The following is a 14,214-nucleotide window of genomic DNA, read 5'->3' as shown; positions in this document are numbered from 1 at the left end:
ATGAAGAGATTCTTTCCTCCCCTGTTTCCCTTTACTATAATACAATGCATTTGCCTCTTTAATCTCTATTAATAAAGGGCATGTTTTTATTTGTTGAGTCATCTAGTTATTAATAGCCTGTCATTGCCTGCTGCTGAGATCTGGATAATTCTCAGGTCATATTGAGCCAAACCGGAGCATTAAAGGAGTAAGTGGCCTGGGGCCAGCGGGGTGCTAATCTGCTGCTTTCAACCGCTGCCTCAAAGTCACACGGGGCCAGCGAGGCAGGATTGCGTAACCAGATCTTTGTTTAGGAAATGATCTTTGTTTGTGCTTGCGAGCCAGAGCCACAGTGCTGCTCCTCCATATACCATGATGTAGCAGAGAGTGGCAGGGTGTCATCACTGGGAGCTGGCTTGTCATCTAGGATTGGATGTATAGCATTTATATGCTGAGTGCAGTCGGCCATGGTTTGCAGCATTTCTGCTACAGGCAGAGGCTGTGTTATCTGTTTAATGGGCTGGATGGAGTTTTGTCAGGACTGTCAAAGTAGCTTATCCGAGACCACGTCTTAGTTTTTTCGGTTTTTAGTGTACATGCACGTATGCACTTATAGCTATATATAGCCCCTATACTTATATAAAGGAAGAAGGCAGACAAGTTTTTTTCCTCATTGGTAGTTTAAAGTCTTTTGAAAGGTTTTTCTTGTAAAGTTTCCCAGATTTCTAATGAAGAACATGTAGAAGGCAGCATCGCCACACAGTTACTAATTGATAGTAATTTAACTCAAACGGCCATTGTGTAGAAATGTAATATGAGCAGTGGACAAGACGCGAGCTTTGCCTGTAGGAATTAGAACACCCTCCTTTTTAGAGCAAAGGTCAGAGGTGAGGTAACCATACAGTAAACTGTATGTTGTGTTGTGTTAATTCAGTCTATTTATCTTTGCATATGCATATTCTATACTCCACTTTTTATGAATGTGTTTTAAAAAAAAAGTTATATGCAATTTTAAAATGCCTTTTAAAATAATTGAATATACATGCTTATGCAGTAAACTCATCCTTACCAGAGCCAATCCTGGGGTATCATTCTACTTTCTGTTAATCTGGCTACAAAGAAATTCAGCCTGGCCGCTTGGGAGATAGTGCGCAATGATAAGGAGTCAATGAAGCTAAAAGGCTGAAATAATTATTTATACCTGCTTCTGGACCTTAACCCCAACTCAAAGAAACAAAAACTAATTATCAGTGCATAATAACACTTCCTTCCTCCGTGTCCTTTGGTTTTCTTTTGGGATTTTTTCTTACAGGAAGAAAATTTTGCCATCAAAACACTTGCATTCTTGTAATGCATTCTGATTGGTCAGTTCGGAATTCATGACTAGACTAATGCCCTTCCTTTAAAGTAGGGGTGGGGGAAATCCAGGCCTTAAAGCCTGCAGGTTTTAGATGTGTTCTTGATCCAATGGAGCTGATTTAAATGGCTAAATTAGCTCCTCAACATGTTTTGCAGTTCTCCAGAGGCCTGCTAACGAACTAATCATTTGATTCAGGTATGTTGACCAGGGTGATATCTGAAACCTGCAGGACACCGACGCTTGAGGCCTGGAGTTCCCCACCCTTGCTTTAAAGCCATAACGTTGCTCATGGTGTCCCAGTGTTTACAGAAAAGTATATCGCTGTCATGGCAACCTTTAAAAATGAATGCATAATGAATCTATAACTGGAACAAAACATACAGCTGTCTTTCTTGACAATTTTGCTAATGGAAAGTCCAGAGAATATGAATTCTTGAGTATTTAAAACTTCTTTTTCTCTTTTTCTTCTGCAGTGTGGCCGTCACCCGTTCCCAGGACGTTCCCTCCTTTGGCCCACCAATCCCGAAAGGCGTGACCTTTCCCAAGTCCACTGTGTTCAGGGACTTCCTTTTGGCCAAAGTCATCAACGCTGAGAACGCAGCTCATAAGTCAAATAAATTTGGTGCCATGGCAACACGGACACGGCAGGAGTATCTGCGGGATTTGGCAGAGCGACACGTGACCAGTACATCAGTGGAACCCTCTGGGAAGTTCCCCTTCATCTCTCTGGCACACAAACGGCGGGAGAAGGTGCGTCCGTACAGCGGGGCGGAGCTACGGAGCCTCGGGGCTATAACCTGGCAGGTTCATGCCGAAGATCAAGTAGCCGGGGCTGAACGCGAGTGCCTGTTGGCCATTTCAAACGACTTCATCATCCTGCTGGATCAAGAGGCCAAAGCGGTCGTGTTTAACTGTGCCACACGCGATGTGATTGGCTGGTCAACCGGGAGCCCCGCCTCTATGAAGATCTACTATGAGCGCGGTGAGAGCGTATCGCTGCGCTCCATTAATAACAACACGGAGGACTTTGGAGAGGTTGTCAAAAGACTGGAGGTCAGTGGGGCACCGTTACCTTCTGTAGCCACACATGTGTATAGCATACACCATCTGCTGCAGATATCAGAGGCTGCAGGCCTTAAAAAGTGCACCTCTGACAAGCATCTTGTAATAAACACACACACAGATGCTTTGAGCTGTGACTATCGTGAAAGCATTCTTACTTTTATATCAGCACATTTACTCTTTAGCTGGTTATCTTCTAGTATCATCTAGTAAAAATCCAAATCACCCAGCTAACCAGTCCCAGTCTGTGAGTCACTGTGTATGTGAACAATAATGCAGCCAAAAAGTGCTTGGTGAAGTCTTTTTAAGTGTTAGGACACACTCTCCCTTTGTCCACTTCCCTGACAACAGTAGCTTGAAAAAAAAAACTATTGTTGATGATTACAGCAACATAAGGGCGTAGCCTGAAATTATGGACTCACCAGAAAGCCACAGATGCTGCACTGACCCTGTGATTAAAAGTCATGCCAAGCATAATGCATAGTAGTTTAATTCATATCATTACTGAGGGTTTCCTTGTGGTCTAGATAAAGCGGCACTTTTGATGGGATATTTCAATCATTCATCAGACACTGCAGTTCTGCTTAATGATAAAGTAAAAAAGGATTTCCTGCTGACAGTACAGGAAAGAGCTCTTTCTTCTTCATCTTCTTTTTTTAACATCCAAAACTCAGACCACTGTTTTCTACTTGGTGAACTCAATAAAGAAAGGCATATACAGGATCTGTAAAAGCCTATGGTGCTTTTTATCCAGATTCATCTGGATTGTTTTGACATTGCTCGTCCAGTTTTATAGAGATCACCTGCAGAATTTGCTCTCTTCTTTTGGAAATACTGAACAAATTAGCATTTCCCATGTGGTGCTCAAAGGGCCGAAAAATTGAAAAATTTGACAGACACCAATTATAAGAAATTTTAACCGGATTGCTCAAAAAATTTTCTTCAACCCTTGGAGCCATGGATCAGGCTAACTGTGCAGAAAAATGCATTATGATATGCGTGTTATGTTATTGACATATGTGCGTCAGCTTGTGACTAACAATACATTTCATCCACCCTTTTTTTTTCACCACCTTTCTGACTCAACCTTGATCTTTCACACCGTCTTTTCTCTAGTTGTTGACCAAGGGAAGCCAAACCACAGAGATGACCTTACGTCGTAACGCCCTGGGCCAGCTGGGCTTTCATGTCAACTTCGAGGGGATCGTAGCAGAGGTGGAGCCCTACGGCTATGCCTGGCAGGCTGGGCTCAGGCAGGGCAGCCGCTTAGTGGAGATTTGCAAGGTGTCCGTGGCCTCGCTGTCCCACGAGCAAATGATTGATCTTCTTAGAACCTCTGTCACTGTAAAGGTGGTCATCATTCCTCCACATGAAGACTCAACGCCACGCAGGTACTGTGGATATAAGTCACAAATGGATACAAGAGAGACTGTAGTTGATGTGTTGGTTTGTGGCTTTTGAAGCTATCCTTAAAGTATTCTGACTGCGATTGCTTCATGTGCCAACAGAGGCTGCTCAGAAATCTACCACATGCCACTTGTGGACTACAAGAACCACAAAGAAGGCATGCCCTATGAGTTAAAGTTTCCCTTTCGCTCCACAAACAACAACACCAAGTGGCCACGCACCTCATCCAGCCCTCAAACGCGTGCTGCTGGCATTGGAGGAACCCTCATCAAGGCCCCGCCCACAGACTTAAGTAATCCTGCTGCTATTCCCCGCAGTGTGTCTAGCGATGGTCGACCGCTCAACCCCAAAAGGTCACATAATAACGATAATGCTGTTATGAAACTTGCAGACATGCAGAGCTAACTTCTGTCTGGTTGTAACATATGTCTTTAATCGCATCCATATGTGTCCACAGATATTCCCCAGGGAATGACAACTATGCCCTTGCCTGCTCCATTGTGATGGGACGCACACTGCACAACACAAACTCCCCTTCCAGTCTCTCCTACACAGACACCATGGCCTCCACCCACTGGAGGCAAAAGTCTATGCCTGACGGGTGAGTTCATCGCTACAAATTATGCAGACTAAATTTCATAAATATATATTTTCTTAAAACTTGATGTGTGCTACACAGCAACATAGATAACATTTTTTATGTCTCTTCAGGTTTAATAACAACTGCCAGTCCCCCGTTTCATCTGTGCGCCATGTGGCAGGTGAGGGCGCCAATGGGATCAAAGTATCGTCGAGCTCAGGTGTTGGATGGTCACGACCTGGGGAGGGTGATCCCGCTAGCAGATCAGGGGACAAACCCAGCTCAGGTAGGCAGAACTCCTACCTCAGTGTTGGTAAATCAAAAAACATGTTTTGCATTATGGGCTCTAAATTTTCCGTACATCTTAGACACCGTGGTTTCCAAGGTGGTGATTCCTCGACTTCAGCCGTCAGAGCAGAGCAGCCACGTGTCTCCTAACAAGAGCACCAAGGTGAGTGATAGCCAACACCACCACATGTAATTTCCTTCCTGAACTGATAAAGGAGGCCCTGTGCTAACAAGAGGTCTGCTGTTTAATCACAGTTAGCATCGTATGACTGTGAGCTAAAGTTTGTGTGCCATGAACCAATCTACGCTAAGCACACTAATTAAAATGTTTCCAACATTGGGGTAAATATGATCGCAGCATGAGGAGTTATGGGAGGTGACAAAAAACAAACAGTCTTTGGGGGAACGCTGCAGCAAAATGTCCTGTTTTTCTATCTAGAAACTGATCGCAGATTTCTCATCTGGTAACAGGCAGATGCTCCCTATTCATCCAGCCAGTCAAGCAGCAACACACTGTCAAGCAACGCCTCCAGCTCCACCCACAGCGACGAGAAGTGGTACGAAGTTGGCTCCCGTTCCGGAGTGCGGAGTGAACTGGATCTCAGTGGCTATCTTCAGGGTACCTCCAGCGACAGCGGCATTGACGCAACCTCCTTCACTGCCACGCAGAGCAGCACGGCTTCCTCCACTGGTGCCTTCATGGCAAAAGACAAAATCCCTTGGCAGGATGAGCCACCAGACGGCCAGATGGCCGCTGACACTTCACCTCCAACTCCAGACTGTCTTGTCATCTCTCAAGGCACCGAGATCCCAGGGAAGAGCCCCTTATCCTTGCCACTTGGTCCCGATAGCGGCTCCTATAGCCCAAGTGATGGCGCCGCCCACTCCAGGTGTGCTGCTGTTCTGTTAGAATTTAGCTACATAGGCAGTCTAGGAATCTGATCCTTTGCATCAGTGTTTCATTAAACAGACAGTGATTCATTGTAGTCCAGATATATCCTGCACTGTCCCGGCTGAAAAGAAGTCCAAAGCTCTGCGGTTTGGCACTAACAAAGGGGGAGCGGAAGAATGAAATATCTGTGTCTGTGGTTTTGCATTTGCATGTATCTCCGTCTCTGGGTATCCATGATAGAAAGGAAGTGCTTGAAGTTGCTAGAAATGCAGACTGTGAGCTCAGCACTGTTCCCCCCTCCTCTAAATCCCACTTCCTTTGAATCAACTAAAGCTTTCCTGCCTCTCTTCTTCACTCAGCCAGAAATAACTCGGCTCCACCAGACCTGTACATTGGCAGCTTTGTTTTATAGTTCGTGCACAGACACAAAACTCGATGTTGGAAAATTCAAGCATTAATGTCAAACTCTGTAGGAATGCTATTTTAAAGAGCTGAAAATGAAGTGCAAGGACACGGTGTTCTTATTTAATATTTATGAATTCATCGGTTTATCCAGTCTGCAGAGATATCTGGATACATATATTGAAGGAACACCTTTACTAATGGGTTTTAAGGATGCCTGGCTCTTTGTTGTTTGTTCAGCTTTATTAAAGGTAACTAAGGTAATTTGATAGTTAAACATTAAGAAAAATAAAATACATCAGTGCAATGAAAATGCATCACTAATGCATTTTCTTTTCAATCAGTCTGCTCTCTGTGTTTGATACTGATGAAATTGTAAGGCTGTGTCACACTTTTCTGCCCTTGCTTTTTGTTTTGTCCCCAGCTCAGCCTCTTCTGGTCCATCAGGCTGCAGGCCCATGTCCCCCCAGGATGAGGCTGCTCCTGTGCCCACATCACCCACATCCTCAAACTCCCAGTCCCCAGGTTCCAAGAGCTTCTACCCTCGTCAAGGAGCCACCTCAAAGTATCTCATTGGCTGGAGGAAGCCTGGGGGAACTGTTAACTCGGTGGATTTTGGCAGCACTCGCAAGTAAGATGGAAATAATTATTTTACTAAACATCTGTTCAAAATTGTTTCTAAAGCACCATTGCATGCAGATAAAATATTATAACTTAGTGCAGAGTGGATCCTGCTGTCAATCATGTCGACATATTTTATCTTTGTCTCACTGAGTGGTCAGCTAATTTTAAAGGTGTTGTTTAAAAAGTTGGTCAGCAGCGCCACCGTGTGGTGAGTTTTTATTTTTTCCCACATCAATTCAACTCTATTCAGTTTTATTTATAGTTTTCTGAAGGTGCTTTGTATTGTACCCTGTAATATTCTAGATCAATATTCTTTGGTTTGTAGGAAGACAAAAAAAATTTGCACTCTTATTCTCACATATTGAATTTGGTCAGAAAGCCGATTCCTATCTTTTGTGTTGGTGGTAAATGTTTTCACACAAACCGGTTTTTCCTGGCGCAATAAATCAGTAATTTATTCGACTACAGATCGCCAACAGCTTGGTTTGGGAACAGTTACAGCTGCCATTGCCATTCTGAGCATTTGAACTGGTTGCTGCTAATCACAGACATGCTTTGTCGTTTCTAGAGATTTCTGCCTGAATTCGTTTTTGTTTTTTGTTTTTTTTATGTTAATCTTCAGACGGCACCAGAGTGATGGTTTGCTGGGTGGTCAACCCCAGCTCAGGGCCAATCTCCGGGGCTCCCAGTCTCCCCAGCGGCACACTGCGAAGTCCAGCCTGGAGGAAGACTTAAAGAAGCTCATCACACTTGACAGCCCTCCACCCACTACAAATGAAGAGAAGGTACAGGGAGATGTTTTCGATAAGCTATTATATTACTTAGCAATTTGACGATCTGTCGGTATTAGCATTTATAGTGGTCAATACTGAAGAAACACCCTTTAACTGTGCTATCATACTTTGTCCACCAGATGGCACTCCGCAACTGTTAGGAACACCACAAACAAAACAACATGCTGATCCAAGCAAAGTCGGGCAGCTCTTAAACGAGTAAATAAATAACTACACATAAGAAATGTTAAAGAAATATGTTTACATTTCCTGTGTCAAAGAAAAAAAATCAGGTGATATAAGAGAATATCAGCGTTTTGAATCAACCAAATATTGGTACAGTATCGCTATCAGTCAGGCTCTACTCTTTTCCCGCTACTGTAACTGTATGATTATGGATAATGCTCCTGGTACCACTCTAATAAACCACTACATTTGCTTTGATAACAAATTAAGGCTTGTTTTCTGTCTCTGTGTATACATTATGTTCATCTTGTGCTGCTTAAAATATCAGTTTCACCTCATCATCAGTCCAAGTAAGGACATGTAGTGTTTGTCATTTCACCAAGGACTGTTTTAAAACGAGGTGCCAGCAGTATTATGGTTGCATAGTAGCGAAGCTTCACAAGTCAAATGTAAGCACAATAGCATGTTAGGTAACCTGGAAGTTGTAAGCAAAATATAAAATATCTGTTAAATACTTTATGTCTGTGAAGGTTCTCACAAACACAAAAAGTACTTTAGTTTAACAACAGCTAATGTAACCTGATATTGTAACTCTTCAGGGGCCGCACAAGACCACATGATGAAACTACCTGGGATATAACATATTGGGTTGAGGTTTTTAACCAGCTGTTTAAAGCCCTGCTAAAAAGTGTTTATTATTACTATCACGGACAATATGATATGACACAACCCCAATAGAATATTAATAAAAACCCTTCAGTGTTTTCATGCAGTTTTTCTTTTTCTCGCTTTTTACCTGAGTCTTCTCGTCTGCTTCCATCCCTTCGTGAAGCCGTTGTTTCCAGGCCCCCCACCCAGTCGACGTTCCCTTCAGAGAACCCTGTCTGATGAGAGCATTTACAGCGGGCAGAGGGAGCCGTCCTCTAGTGGACAGCGTGAAACGCCTACTGACCTTCTTTTCTCCTGTTCCACCATGCCACGTTCACCCATCGCCCGCCACGGACCGAGTCGGCGAGCATCGCACAAATCCCTCGGTAAACATCTAGTTTATGTGATTGAACTTGTAGTGGCTCCAAAGCGTAGTGGTTTACGCATCCGCATCAGGAATCGGGAAGAGTTTCCCACGTTAAAAAACCTTCTAACTCAAACATGGTTCGTTATGTGCTGCCTCTTGTTCATAATGGAGCAGATGGACTACTGTGCAATAGTCTTGAGCCAACCCTTTCTTTTTGTTCCAAGGAGCCTGACTTTGTTGTAATTTTTTAAAGATGTCTTCAGCAAACCTGGATTGAAAAAGAATGTCCTCCCCAGAGCTCAACATTACGCAAGCAGTGTAGGATCATCCTGAGAGAGAACAGAACAGAAATGTAGCCGACATCTAAGGAAGAGCTTTTAATGTCCACCAAGAAGCCCGGAGAACTATTCCCGAGGGATACTTAAAGAAATGAGAGGAAAGCTTGTCTAAAAGAGTTGTGTTGAAGAATAAAAGTGGTCATGCGAAGTATTATTGGAACTTTAAGCTTGTTAGAATTGTACAAACTCTTTTTTTGCCTTATATGTTGTATTACCATGTACGTTTGCATACCTCTTCGCATCCATTTCCAGTTTTCCCAACAAAATCTAAAGATATGAGGGTGGCTAAAGATTTTTACACAATACTGTATATACAGTATGGGTAAATCTGCAGATAATGGAATAAAAGCTTAAACACACTAAGCACACTGCTACGGAAAAAGTCTTTTGGCCATGCCGTGCTAAAAGCATTGACTATAAAGTTTCCCATCTTCAGCCCCCTAAAAACAGATACGAATCTCATTCATTGTGTTTGACTGTGTTCTTTTCCTTCCCAGGAGACCTGTCAGCCCCAGACAGTTCAGAGCTGGACCAAGAGGGGAAGAAACAACAGCTGCAAGAGCCTGTCCTCATGCCCCTGCCTGACACGGGGGCAGATGGCCCGCTTGACTGGGCCCACCTGGTAGATGCTGCCAAGGCCTTTGAGGGTAACCAGGCGTCATGTTTTCATTTCATCCTTAAAAACAAACCACCAACAAAAAGACATTTGAAGTGAAGGTTAAGTTAGTTTTGTAATAGAGAAATCCACCTGCTATCTTAATTTTTTATCAGAAGAGGGCACTGTTACACTGTATTTGTTCTCTGTTTAGGTCAGATAACATAACATTTTTTTTTTAATACATCAGAGCAGAGGCTGGTTTTCCTAGCAGCCCAGGAGGAGAACTCCATGGCTGAGAGTGCAGCAGCAGCAGCAGCAGCAGCCACCAGTCCCCAGCAGGCCGAGCCTCAGGCGGCTCCACTGAGACAGCCTTCGCCAGGGTGAGAGGCCTCAGGTCATGGCCTAGATCCAATGTTTGCTTTCATCCACTGGTTTTTCCAGAAGTGTGCCACCAAAAACACTGATTTTCCGCAAATCGCACACCACTGCATCACCGATGAATCCTGCCAGTAGTACAATAGTGTTTGTTGGGGATTGCTAAGCTACATGTACCATCACTGAGAAAGACTGGACTAAGAAACATTTACCCATCATTTAAGGTGAGATGTTGGTCCCAGCTAATGTCAAGCTTTTTCCTCTCACAGAGAGACTCCAGCTTGTTTGATGGGGAAAGTGAGCCAGCTAGAATCCATGGTGAAGGCACTACAGGAGGACCTAAAGAAGGTGATTTGTGATGCTAGATTGATCCTGTTCCTCTTCGGCACAGCCTCAAACATAGATGCAAAATCTAAGTATGAACCTGCCTTTTGTAACCATTAGGAGAAGGATGCCAAGGCATCACTACAAGCTCAAATTGAGGGCCTGCGAGAGGACAACCAGCGTCTCCTCGAGGAGTCCTACAGCGCCTCCGCCAAGCTGAAGAAGTTTACAGAGTGGGTCTTTAACACCATCGACATGAACTGATGCACGCTGCTGCTGACCTGCTCTCCACTGGGAGAATAACCACTACTCAAGCTGATTTCAAACTCTTCAGTAATGTTCGGTGCACAGCAGAATCACATAAAAAAACAAAACAGTGTCGCTCTTGTACTGTTACAAACTAGTGCCAACATGGATGTAAACATCATCCTTCCTCAGCCTCATGGATCTGTTTGAACAGTGACCACAAAAGACAAAGGAGAATCCAGGGTGATAGACAAAAAAGAGCAGCGGCGTATCTGTGTGTCAGTTTTCATCGGCATGCTCTCCCTTACTTAGGAGCTCATAAAATATAATGTTTTTGTTTCCCCCCCCCCTTGAATGGACTGTTGGTATTCCTGCATGTCAGAGAAAGCGAGAGCACGATTTCAAAGCTAACCCAAACCTAAAGGGATTTAAAGTCACTGTTTAGCTCCCCAGCTGTAACCTAATTTTAAGTGAACGGATTTCCAATTAAACAAAAAACTCTAACACAAATTAAAATTTCTTCAAGAGTTGCTGAATATAGTCCCTGATCTTAATTGACAGGTGTGCTGTAAATGTGCTGCCGTTAAGACATTCTCCAGTTTTCCCAGTTCACAGATAACAACACTGATCTGATTATTTTTGTATTACTAACAAAGAGAAAAAAGGTGAAGTAAATACTATAAGAGAGGATGGGAGTTGCATTTTTGATGGTTAGTGTTGGTAGGTAGGCACAGATAGACAGACAGACCCTTTGCATAGCACATACTGTAAACACTGTAAGGTCGAGTGCCTGTCTGTATCGCTTATGTAAAAGACTGTGCAAGTGTAGCGAGGGTTATTGCAAGTAAAACTTGTATAGGACTACTGGTCACATGAAAAGATATAAAAATATATATATTACAAACACAATATGGGTGCCATAAAGATAGAAATCGACAATTCAGTGTCACTTATTCAGATTATTGTAAATATGTGATGTTCACATTTATTTTTCTCATGCCTTCCCTTGATATAATAATGTAAAGAGTATTTATGTCAAAGATGATGGCCAAGAAAAGCAAAACAGCCATATGCAGTTAGATATGGACAGTATATACAAGTAATGGTTTCCTACGTGACAAGATGTATCCTTTGACTCAAACGTTTCCAGCAGGAGCCGGGTAACTTTTGATCCAGAGTACAGTGCTAGAGAACATATTGATATTTCTAATCCTAAAAACGTTTGCCTGCTGCAGTGGATTGATTTGAGAGCGCCACTTAGTGTTGACAAGATGTAAAATACTACTACAGTGAGCTCACATCCTTTTCCTCCCATAGCACGCTAAAATGCCTCAATCTGATCCCTAAAACTTTGGATGGAGTCAGTTGGTACTGTTATATTATTGCAGATAAGATGCTGTGTAAATCCTGAAATCCCAGCTACAGTTTTCTGTACTTCTGTAAATCTGCGCGAAAGCCCACACAGAATCTGATCTGCAGATGACCGAGCTCAGTCCTCATTTAAGCCTCATACTTTAACTATTTCCTTTTGTACCCTGATGCTGTGCAACTGTATATAAGGAGAGTTTAATATTCATCAAAATCGCACCTTCGTTCTTATTTTTTACAGTTATTTTTGATGTCTTTCTGCTTTACTTGCTAGTGCAGAGTGGAACCACAAGCCGGACTCAGACAAAATGAGTCGTAGGCCCGTACGGTAGCAGATTGCCCCTATGCCTTCATTCTTAACATGTGTGTCAGCATGTGATTCTGTTTCCATTGAGCTGTGATGTGTAAAAACAAACACACAAAAAAAGTTTATATCTATTAAAGATATTTTGTTCAATTACACTTTGTCTTGCTGAGTGGTCTGTACTAATGTACTGCGATTTAGACATGCCATTCATCAACAAGAGCAAAATAGGAAACTAGCACAACTGCTGGGGGTTATATGAGGTGGCTTTGAGTAAATGGATACCTGTTGGCGGCCTTGTGGCTGCCCGCTGTTGCATTGTGATTAACAGAGAGGTGCTGTTTTTCCACTCAAGCTTGATTACACAAGGCGGTTGTCCAGACACATTCAGGGCTGCGTGGGACAGATTGATTGATCAGGATATCCTGAGAGAAGGCAGGGCGGAGACGTGGACCATTATGCATCCAGCAGGTGATTGGTGTGATTTAGGCCTGTTTGGATGTTTAGTCATTCAAATAGCAGTTATTCTGTATCAAACCTGCTATTATTAAAATGACCTTCTGAGTTCATGCCATAACTGAAGATGTAATCTATTTCTGCCTGTTTTTAATCAGCGACTGCAGAAATAGAATAGATATTAATGCTTATTTTTGTATTGTAAAATTAAAATAAGGGATGGTGGTGTCTTTTTTTAATGTTTGGTAGCACTCTATTATTTTTAACCAATAAGACATCTTTACAAGTGATGTGCTGCTTTGAATGGCTTAAACCTGCCAGAGAGCTGGTAACCAAGTGCAAATACTTTGTTACTGTTGTTAAGATTCATGAATTGAGGAAGGGTACAAGAGGTGATCGAAAAATAACCACACTGGTCCGGCCGGGTGAAGTCAAACGAAGATTTTAATTCACACGTGGGAAGATCACTGAAAACAGCAATTGATCTTCGACTTACTAAGGCACAAACAATTATTTTATAACATCAGGGTTTGTTTACTGACGCCCCTTCATGCATCACCGGTACATTTTATACATAGATCAGATCAACATCATCATGACTTTTCACCCAGAAAATCATCTTCTATTTTCATGGCTTGTACTTTCCGTTCTTATCTTAAAATGAATTGTTCCTCTTTCTTGTCTAGACATAATTTAATCTCTCCTCTAAATAAGTCTAACTAATATGTGTGTATGTGTTGACCTCACATGCTCTTTGTGTCACCTCTTCACCTCCTACTGTCTGTGTCTCGTCCTCAAATGCTCTTTCTCAATTCACCTGTTGCACTTCTGACCTTTCACCAGGACAGTGGCTCACTGAGACTATGTGTATGTCTTCTACTAAATAAATGTTTTAACCAAGAACCTCTACTAAAACCTTAATATAAAATGACTTGATATAAGTGTTTTGTAAGCATGTATTGCAATTCCTTCTATGTTCTAGTTTTCCCTCAGCATGTATCACCTGAACAGTCACGTCAGTGAGGCTTACGACCTTTAAAGAACCTGAACATCAACTCAAATAAGCACAGATATGCAATATGTATAAAATAGTTATAACTGCACCTGAAATACAAAGTTAACATCATCATAAACATCTTAAGGCCATCTTAAAGCTATCTGTTACAATGTTAAAGCAATGATCATACTGCAGATTATATTATGCTGGTAAAATACTTTTCTGTTCATCCCCACACTGTACTTGAGTAGAATTTTCAATTATCTATACTTGAGGTTTTTTTTTTCTGATAGCTTTTTACTTTTACGCCCTACATTTAAAAAAATATCTGTACTTTTACATTTTCAAAGCAGGCTTGTTACTTTTGGTTTAACCAATTTGTGGGCCTTCAAACATCAAACCAATTTAAGGCTAAACAGGAACAAATAAAAGAAAGTCTGGTTCGTGTATTAATCACCAGGGGACGTCGCATAAAGAAGAGATGAAAGATGCATAATCGCAGATCAGTGTTGTGATGAAATTAAGGCGAAGAACAGTTTGTTAGTGCACAGTGGCTGCAGTGCTCATGGTCAGAGATACATCAAGTGTTGAAGAGACTAATGTGAATTTTAGCTGATGATGAATTCCAACTTTATAGCAT

General features: G+C 42.3%; 1 protein-coding gene across 2 annotated transcripts in view; it reads left to right on the top strand.

Annotated features, from left to right (window-relative positions):
- The window catches only part of LOC146686668 (signal-induced proliferation-associated 1-like protein 1), a 37,370-nt gene extending 25,091 nt beyond the window's left edge, over window positions 1-12,279 (top strand). For both annotated transcript variants that reach the window (XM_085442038.1, XM_085442036.1), the window contains exons 8-21: window positions 1,813-2,392; window positions 3,518-3,792; window positions 3,910-4,161; window positions 4,266-4,409; window positions 4,520-4,674; window positions 4,757-4,839; window positions 5,148-5,566; window positions 6,395-6,601; window positions 7,217-7,379; window positions 8,386-8,587; window positions 9,404-9,553; window positions 9,752-9,884; window positions 10,149-10,227; window positions 10,324-12,279. In XM_085442038.1, coding sequence (XP_085298164.1) covers window positions 1,813-2,392; window positions 3,518-3,792; window positions 3,910-4,161; window positions 4,266-4,409; window positions 4,520-4,674; window positions 4,757-4,839; window positions 5,148-5,566; window positions 6,395-6,601; window positions 7,217-7,379; window positions 8,386-8,587; window positions 9,404-9,553; window positions 9,752-9,884; window positions 10,149-10,227; window positions 10,324-10,467 — 2,986 coding nt within the window. In that variant the 3' untranslated portion in view covers window positions 10,468-12,279. The remainder of the gene's footprint in view (window positions 1-1,812; window positions 2,393-3,517; window positions 3,793-3,909; window positions 4,162-4,265; window positions 4,410-4,519; window positions 4,675-4,756; window positions 4,840-5,147; window positions 5,567-6,394; window positions 6,602-7,216; window positions 7,380-8,385; window positions 8,588-9,403; window positions 9,554-9,751; window positions 9,885-10,148; window positions 10,228-10,323) is intronic.
- The last annotated feature ends 1,935 nt before the right edge of the window (window positions 12,280-14,214 follow it).

Source organism: Copadichromis virginalis, linkage group LG19, assembly GCF_057382275.1.
Source record: "Copadichromis virginalis isolate Kocher_CV1m ecotype Utaka linkage group LG19, C_Virginalis_male_GT1.1, whole genome shotgun sequence".
Classification (NCBI taxonomy): domain Eukaryota; kingdom Metazoa; phylum Chordata; class Actinopteri; order Cichliformes; family Cichlidae; genus Copadichromis; species Copadichromis virginalis.
The sequence above is the reverse complement of the archived record's forward strand: the minus strand, read 5'-3'. Positions and strand labels throughout refer to the sequence as shown.